The sequence below is a fragment of the Galleria mellonella genome, unplaced genomic scaffold (assembly GCF_026898425.1).
Source record: "Galleria mellonella isolate WM207_F2 unplaced genomic scaffold, CSIRO_AGI_GalMel_v1 utg150, whole genome shotgun sequence".
Taxonomy (NCBI): Eukaryota; Metazoa; Arthropoda; class Insecta; order Lepidoptera; family Pyralidae; genus Galleria; species Galleria mellonella.
The window spans coordinates 303252-312729 of NW_026442002.1; the positions used below are offsets into that span (position 1 = coordinate 303252).

At 39.4% G+C, this 9478-nt stretch overlaps 1 protein-coding gene across 1 annotated transcript; it reads right to left on the reverse strand.

Moving 5' to 3' along the window:
• Positions 1–2380: 2380 nt before the first annotated feature.
• On the reverse strand, positions 2381–9179 carry LOC128200074 (uncharacterized). The gene is made up of 3 exons (XM_052892192.1): positions 8817–9179; positions 3349–6829; positions 2381–2850 (listed from the first exon to the last, which is right to left on the reverse strand). The coding sequence occupies exons 1-3, from the start codon at positions 9177–9179 to the stop codon at positions 2381–2383; spliced, it is 4314 nt and encodes a 1437-aa protein (XP_052748152.1).
• Between the last annotated feature and the right edge of the window lie 299 nt (positions 9180–9478).

Sequence of the window (9478 nt, forward strand, 5' to 3'; positions counted from 1 at the left end):
ACATTCGATTTCTTTTTCATATGCGAAATAAAGTTATTATGACCCAAGACATTGTTGTATTAGATTATAGAAGAAACATGTGACGTTGTCCAAGTGCAAAAGCAGCGGAACAGTTGAGTTGTTATCTCCGCTCCTTTTAATACAGGAACAACTTGATGACCCTGATTAAATTTATGTCTGCATCTGAAGTTAGATAACGAAATGATCTTTAGAAGACCGAGTTCGATTCGGACATCTCCGATATAGACTCATCGTGCTCAGAAATAACGGTCCCTTGCGGGAGTTCCGCAGCGACTTTCTCACCTATGTCCACCTCACTCTCTGCCGGGGAGTCCTCGCTGATGAATTTGCGGACTATTTCTTAACTTTGTGAGTACTGATGTAATTAATTTTTTGCTAGTGGTTGGGCTCGATTTTATGGACACGCCAGATGTGTTTTCGAATGTTTTTATTCGAACCGGCCTCTGTTGTGGCTCGAGTTTTTTCGTATTTTGCATATTTTGGATATTACAACGCACCAGATATACTTTTTAAAGTTTTTGTTCAAGCCGTCCTCTATTGTGGCTCAGGTTTTACAAATTTAGTCATTTCGGTAGTGGTATTGGTATTTTTTCAATTTAATTAAATTCGGTATTAATTCTTTGTACTGTTTCAGATACACGATCGTAGCTGTGAACTCCTTTGAATCTCTGTGAGGCTAACGCCACCGATTTCCTACGTAGATTATTAATACTCTTAAGGTGATTTTAAATCAATAAAACTTCATTTTTTACATTTCTGAATATCTACGCTGTGCAAAGTAGTATCTAAATGTTGAGGTGCTATGAATCATTTTTAGCACCGAATTTAGAACTACCATTGCTTACAGATGCATGAGAGTCCCATATAATTCCAATAGGTTCATCAACGGAAACAATATTGTGGAGTGTCGCCGGATTTTGAAGGCCTTGACAAAGTTACTACCATTGTCTATTCGTAATGCGACCATTTTCTTCACATGTAGCTTAAATTCGGCATAAACTCATCGTACATACATACATACATATCTGTCACGCCTGTCTCCCATCAGGGTAGGCAGAAACAATGGAACGCCAAATGCTTCGATTCAAACAAACCTCTTTCGCTTCTTCCACATTCATCAATCTTGTCATACACGCTCGCCGGTTACGGGTACTTTTAATTTGGCCCTTCTTCAGCACGTCGCCTATTTGGTCGACATACGTCCGTCTAGGGCGGCCCCTACCGACATCTCCATTCATTCTTGCTCGATAAATCTCTTTCGTAATTTGGTGGGTTTTATAGGAGAAATCTAGGTGTGGCAGGGATAACGAAAAGGATTTGAGGACTCACCGTCTTGTCGTGGGCTATCATATGATGTCCTGTGCAGGCGCCTTGATTTCTTCCGTCACTTTGTCACCAATGTACACACACTAAAATATTGTCTATAACACAGCACTTCAAAATTATGTAAGCGGCAACGCTTTAAATGTTACAGTTTGCAGCACAACAATTTTATTAATATTTTCTTAAACACGTAATTACTCGTTGATTGCGGAGGTCACATTGACGGTTAGGATTGAAGACAGCTCTGAAGTTTCTTATAATCTTCCAGCGTCCTCATTGGTTGTTATAACTCGGAGGTAAAGACGATGACGGTGATTGGAGAGGATAGGATCAAGGGAAATGAATTTAGCACTAGGTATCGATTATTATTATTGAACTAGCATATATAATGAGAATAAATTTATAATTGTTACGAAAAATATATAAAATTAAAGAAACGCGCGAACATGCACCCAGCCTTGAGAATACGTAGTATTTTCAACCTAGTAATATATTAAATAAGAATTTGAGAAGATTTAATTAAATTATTGAGATGGTAAAGAGCAAAGTTTTATTACGGGACGTTTGTATATGCCACTACATGTTTTTACTAACGCGACGCGTACCCTACCGTCTGTCCCGGGATAAGTTTCCATAATTATGCCCATAGGCCAACGCAATGGAGGTACATCGTCTTGATGTACTAACACAACCGTGCCGGGTTTTATATTTTCAGTATTAGCAAGCCACTTCTGTCGTACCTGTAAAGTATTAAGATACTCCAAACGCCACCTTTTCCAATAGCTGCTAACTATTTTATCAAGTAGCTGCTTACGTTGTCTAAGACTTCGAATGTCCTCGGATACGTTTTCAATGGGTAAGTGCAAAAGGGGGGAGGCCATAATGAAATGCGCAGGAGTTAGCGGTTCAGGATACGGTTCCTCCGTTAGTACGCAGAGAGGTCTTGAATTTAAAATTGTCTCTATTTGTGTTAAAACAGTTAACATTTCCTCGTACGTGAGTAATTGAGAACCGATTGTACGGAATAAATGGGTTTTTATACTTCGAATATTTGATTCCCAAGCCCCCCGAAGTGAGGGGCGCGGGGCGGGATCATATGCCATTCAATACGGTTATTAAGCATAAGATCATGGAGTTGAGCTTTTGCACCAACGAAATTTGTTCCATTATCAGAATAAAGACATGAGACCGGTCCACGCCGTGATATAAAGCGTTTAAAGGCAGAAATGAATATATCAGATGAAAGGTCTGTGGCTAACTCGATATGCACGGCTTTTGTTACAAGGCAAATAAATAGGCAAATGTAAGCCTTTTGTGACTTTTGACCACGGTGTCTGCGTAACGTTATTTTTATAGGTCCAGCGTAATCCACGCCGGTGTGCACAAAGGCTTTCGTTTCACGCACGCGGTACGGAGGCAAGTCCGCCATTTTTGGCGCCTTGCTTGATGGAGAAGCTTTAAAACACTTGTTACAGGAGTGGACTCTTTGTTTAATTACACTTCTGGCTGATATAATCCAATATTTTTGTCGTAGTAATGAAGTCAATAATGAAGCACCAGTATGACAGTACATACGGTGATAATTGTCTATAAGCAGGTGAGTAATATGATCATGTTTAGGCAGTAATGCGGGATGCTGAGCTTCGAAAGGTAAGTTACTATTAGATAATCTTCCTCCTACTCTAATAACTCCACTTTCATCGATAAAGGGGTCAAGTTTACGAAATTGTGATGAAGGTAAGTTATTTTTATGTATATCTTGAAAAAGCGATTGAAAATATAATTGTTGAACTCCGCGAATAAGATGCATTTCTGCGACGTTTAAATGTGAAGACATGATGCGAGTACTACACGGTATTAATTTTGTAAATTTAAGTATATATGAAATAATGCGTAATATTTTATTCCAGGAGGAGAACTTCAGCGCAAGCTGGTGTAATATAGAGGCGGGGGCGGAGGTAGTACAGGTAAGGGTATTACTTTTTATTTCAGGTAACTGCTCACAATTCACTGGTTTAAATGGAGATATTGGCCATTCGGCCAGAGGGCGCTGTAACCAGACGGGACCGTGCCACCATAAAGGATGCGATATCAACTGGTCAGGTAATAAACCTCTAGACAGACAGTCACTAGGATTATCTGTCGTGTTTACGTAATAAAAATGCGAAGAGGCAAGATTTTCTTGACACTTTGCTACGCGGTTACTTACAAAAACGTTCCACCTATGTGGTGAAGAATGGATCCATGAAAGGGCGATTTGTGAATCGGAAAATGCAAAGATTTTATTAATATTAATGCGGGAATTATACGTGTCTAAGACCAGCTTTACAAGTTTTGACATTAAAACAGCAGCACATAATTCCAGTCTAGCAAGAGTTACCGTTTTTGTAGGTGCGACTTTAGATTTTGCACATACTAAAGCGACATGCACTTTACCTATCGGATCCGTGACGTGTAGGTACACTACGCATCCATACGCCTTCATGCTGGCATCGGAAAATGCAACTATGTTGGTAGTACAACCAACTTCCACATTAACGTGTCTAGGTATCTTCAACGAAGAGAGATGTTTTAATTGTTGTATAAAATTATGAAAATTTGTTTGTATATCCATTGGTGGAGCATCATCCCAACCAATGTGTTGGATCCACAATTCTTGTATTAAAAGTTTAGCAAAAAGAATTACTGGTGCAGCGAATCCTAAAACATCCCATAGACGGGCAATAGCCGAGAGGATAGTACGTTTAGTACATTTCTCGTCTATAGAGCATGTTGAAAAAGTAAACACATCCTCAGAGGGAAGCCATTTCAATCCGAGTATTTTTATACTATCATTATTCGAAAAATTAATAGCGGTTCGGTTAGATTCAGGAACAGCAGATAAAAGATCCACAGAGTTACTCGCCCATTTAGTCAAATGAAAGCCGCCCTCCTTAAATAATGCAATGAGTTCGCGTGACAAAACCACTCCTTCCTTAAATGTCGAGACGGAGGTAGCCAAATCGTCCATATACAGTTCATTAGTCGCTACATCAGCTGCACGCGGGTACCCGGTCCTCTCATCTTCTGCCAACTGCCTAACAGTACGCATGGCTAGGTATGGACTGCATCGCAGCCCGAACGCGACACGATTAAACTGAAACTCACGAATAGGCTCTGTAGAATTAAAACGGTACAATATCTTTTGATATTTTCTATGTTCCTTACGAACTTCGATTCTTAGATACATTTGTTTTATGTCGGCGGTTAGTGCAATAGGAAATAAGCGAAAGTTCAATAAAAGAATTAATATATCGGCTTGTAAGTTGGGTCCCGTATGTAATATATCATTTAGAGATATGTCATTATGACACTTGGCGCTTGCGTCAAGGACTATGCGTAATTTTGTCGTCTCTTTATCATTCCTAATGACGGGGTGATGAGGTATGTAATACCCTTTACCATATTCGTTACTAGTGGGCAGAACTTCCGATAGGTAATCGTTGATAAGATATTCTTGTATGATCTCATTGTAACTAGCACGAAGAACAGGATCTTTCAATTTACGTTCTAAAGAGAGTAAGCGACGAGTAGCTACAGAACGGGAATCACCCAATATGGAGGGATCCTTAGAAAATGGCAGTGAGGTACAATATTTACCCGTAGAATCACGTGAAATTGTGTCACAGTATATTTGCTCGCATTCAGTCTCCTCCGGACTCATAAACCTTTTTGAAGGAACTTCTTCCAGTTCCCAAAATTTACATAATGTTTTATCTAAATTATCATTTTGTGTTTCCTGTTCCGAACATATGAGAAATGTTGAAGAGGCGGGTGCCGTATCGGAGTCAGCGGTTGAGGCGACTTCCCCTATAAGAATATATCCGAATACGGTTTCAATAGCGGCCGGTGCGGGAGGTGCAATAATTTTACCACCTAATAATAAATATGGGAACAATTGAGCCCCAAGTACGAGTTCAATCTGTCCAGGCGTATGCCATAGTGGATCAGCAAGCGGTATATTTAATAAACTACTAATAATCGTTGCATCGATCATGACGGAAGGCATATTCTCCGTTATGACGTCGACGACAAGCGCATCAATAGTGTAATTATACAAGTTATTTTTAGAAGAAACACACAGCGGAACCCAACCGCGAACGGTCTGCGATGCGGATCCTATACCTTTAATAGATGTATGTACATTAAGTGGAATTGGTTTTAAATTAAGGCGTTTACAACAAGCGGTTGTCACGATATGGTTTTGTGACGCGTTATCAATAAGACATCTAACATTTAACTTCTGTTTACAATCATTTAAAACGTTTATCTGTGCCGTGCTAAGCAATATTGTATTGTTGTTATTAATAACATGCGCGCGGGCACACAATGAAACTTGGTTATTAACGCACGGAGTCAGCTGAGTCGGCGGCGGGAGCTGCGCGATTGGCGGGGTTACCGCTAGCGGCGGGTGCGCGGGGCAATTACACAAAGTATGAGCGGGAACCTCAGCTGTGCTAACCGACGGCGCTGCAAGTAATGCGTGCGAGCAGGACGGCGGCGTAAAGGGTTGTTTTCGATTATTTAATTTATTGCTCAGACTAGTTTTATGTAATAGTGTATGATGTTGTTTGTTACACATTTTACAGTAATGCGAAGAATTACAACGCGACACAGTATGTGACATACTCAAACAATTTATACATGCACGTTTATTTTTGATAAACTCAAAACGTTGTTCGACCGGAAGCGATTTGAAGGTTGTACATTGGTATAATTGCAAATGATCACCATTGTTGCACATTGAACAAGATTCGATATTATCACGTGATAGCAAAGTTTTAGAGTAGTGGACTGTATTGTTATGACGCGGGCTGGCTACGGTAGGTATAACCGTAGGGCGGTTACTAGTACGATCTAATATCTTTACTTGACCTTTAATAAATTCGACAAATTCCGAATAAGAAGGGATTTCCTTATCTCTAATTGCCATTTCAAATGCCTGTGCGGTTACTGAGTCTATTTTTCGTAAAGCAATAGTTAATAGCATGAAATCTTTAAGATCGGTAATTTTTAGCTGTTCTAAGGCCGACACCGCGGCGCTAAACGATTCAATAAACGTGTCAAGCGAAGCAGCATTATTAATAGCAGGTTTTATATTCATTAAAATAGACATGTAATGAGATCCTAATGCTCGTTTGTCTTGGTACTTATTAACTAAACTTTGCCAAATACTAGCGTAGTTCTCTCCGGCTGGTACAATACCGGCCGTCAGTTTTAAAGCAGGACCTGACAATTTACCCAACAGATAATGTAATTTCTGTGAATCAGATAGACCTTCATTATCATGTACATTAATCTTGAAACACTCGTAGAAGCTTGGCCAAAGCTCAACCTGGCTATTAAACGATTTAAGCTCAATAGGGGGAGGGGTATCCCTGACCTTCCCTCCTGGACCTTCATCCGAGAGCCCTGCGACTGCGATTGCATCAATTGAGAACGAACTCTTTGAATTCGCGTATAAATATCTTCAAATGCGGTAAGTTGAGAATAATTAGGTACATACGTAGGATCCTCATCAATTTTATATTGATTTATCGTATCTATATTAGCAATAAATTCATCACGAATCACAGACAATGTTTCTGTGTCCGCCATGAACGCCTCCGTAGAACGAAGCTCAGGACTAGAAACGTTTACCTTTTTTGCCGAATCATGCAGTCTATTTATACGTTGGAAAATACAATTAATTTTAGCGTTTAATATAGAAATTTTTGCATTCATTTTTAGAGATGACAATTAGCGTTAGATATAAAATTTGATGAATATTTGATTTGATATTTGATGAATTAAACGAAATAAAAAATGAACTACCGACAAATGAAATAAAAAAGTATGTGGGTACACAGATGCGGCTTACCAGTACTCGAAAATAAAATCGACAGGTATGTAGCGGTATTAAAGAAATATTGCGATTGGTATGTAGGCATATAAAGAACAATGCGGTTTTAGCGATGAATGTGACTAATTATATTTACGCGGTTTATATTGATATAGAAAAGGTAGATATATTTTTTTTTTTGTAAAGCGGTTAATTATTACTGCGGTATTGAATATAAACTAGGATATGTATTTTAGCGGTTGTGAATTAGAAAATAATAGAAATAATAACACGTTGTGCTGGTGGGCGGATGCGATTAATTATTAAGAGGGTACAAAATGGCGGATGCCGTGTAATATTAAGATGATGAAATGCTAGTTCAAGCTAGTTTTTTTTTTTTTTTTTTTTAAATCCGGTTCGATAGGTACCATCAAATGGTGGGTTTTATAGGAGAAATCTAGGTGTGGCAGGGATAACGAAAAGGATTTGAGGACTCACCGTCTTGTCGTGGGCTATCATATGATGTCCTGTGCAGGCGCCTTGATTTCTTCCGTCACTTTGTCACCAATGTACACACACTAAAATATTGTCTATAACACAGCACTTCAAAATTATGTAAGCGGCAACGCTTTAAATGTTACAGTTTGCAGCACAACAATTTTATTAATATTTTCTTAAACACGTAATTACTCGTTGATTGCGGAGGTCACATTGACGGTTAGGATTGAAGACAGCTCTGAAGTTTCTTATAATCTTCCAGCGTCCTCATTGGTTGTTATAACTCGGAGGTAAAGACGATGACGGTGATTGGAGAGGATAGGATCAAGGGAAATGAATTTAGCACTAGGTATCGATTATTATTATTGAACTAGCATATATAATGAGAATAAATTTATAATTGTTACGAAAAATATATAAAATTAAAGAAACGCGCGAACATAATTCTTCTTTCATCCATCCTCTCCAAATGACTCTTCGTACTATTTCAGATATACTATCGTAGCGGTGAACTCCTTTGAATCTCTGAAAGGCTAATGCCACCGACTTCCTTATAGATCATTCATAATTTAATGTGCTATTAAACCAATAAAATTTCGTGTATTCCTAGATCAAATATTTAAAGCTGTGCATACGATACGTTTAGTACCTATCTTTTGATTTATTACGCCTGGTAGCCAACAATCCGCGTCAGGGTAATTTCACTCTGGTAACACATCTTGTACCACACTGTTGTACTCGGAACAAGTGTGCGGTGGATACCGCGAGCGTCTCGCTTGCTTAGCGTCTGGTGTTGTAGTACTTAGCGTGCTAGTTCTTGTTTTAAATTGTTTTAAATCTTTAGCCGCATTCTCAAATTACGGCTCTGTAAGAGTTTTATTGTACTATTATCTCCCGTCGTATAATGATCTGTATTCCTATACGCTAACAGATGTCTATTCGCTCCGTTTGATGCCAGATGATACAACGCCGTAAAAATATGTTCCAATCCATTTGTATTTAAGAAAGCTTTGAACTCTGCATTTGAAAATGGGGGGCCATTGTTGCTAACGAGTTGTTTAGGTAATCCCATCCTTGCCTACATTTCTCTTAAGACATTTGTTAAGAACATAACCGTGATAGTCTTCGCTCTTATTGCCTGTATCCATTTCGAGCAGGCATCCACAGCCACCAAATATGAGATATCTGCGATAGGTCTAAAGAAATTCACGTGATGTCGCAACCAACGTCTCTCGAACCAAGGCCAGTATTGTGGTGCTTGTGCGGATGGCGCATCCGCGTCACTAGCACACACTACGCAGGCTCGGCGCGTGCTCTCTACTGCTTCGTCTGTACCCGGCCACCATACATAGCTTCTAGCTAAACTTTTAGTCTTCGCTGTAACCATGTGGCCTTCGTGCAGTTCCGACAAAACTTTTGACCTACATGTAACTCTACATGTACTGGACATGTAACTCGATGTCGCCACGTTATACATCTTTGGTGGTAGGTGCTGTTAGTATGCGATTGAAAATGACTGGACGACTAACAGTTTGTGCTGATCCTTTTTATTTTTACGCACACATGATTTCATGCGAATAATAGAAGGAGCAGATTAGTAAATGAAAGAAAGCACAGAGAAAGTATAGCGCAGCACAATAAAGCGTAAGCGTAGTTAGTACAGAGTGAGGTGCAGCGATATGGGTAGGCTCAGTGTCAAGTAATCACGACTGGTTTTTTGCATAGCTCGGTGCCCGTGCACCAGCCTGCCGGTCGATCAGCAACAACATAGAATAA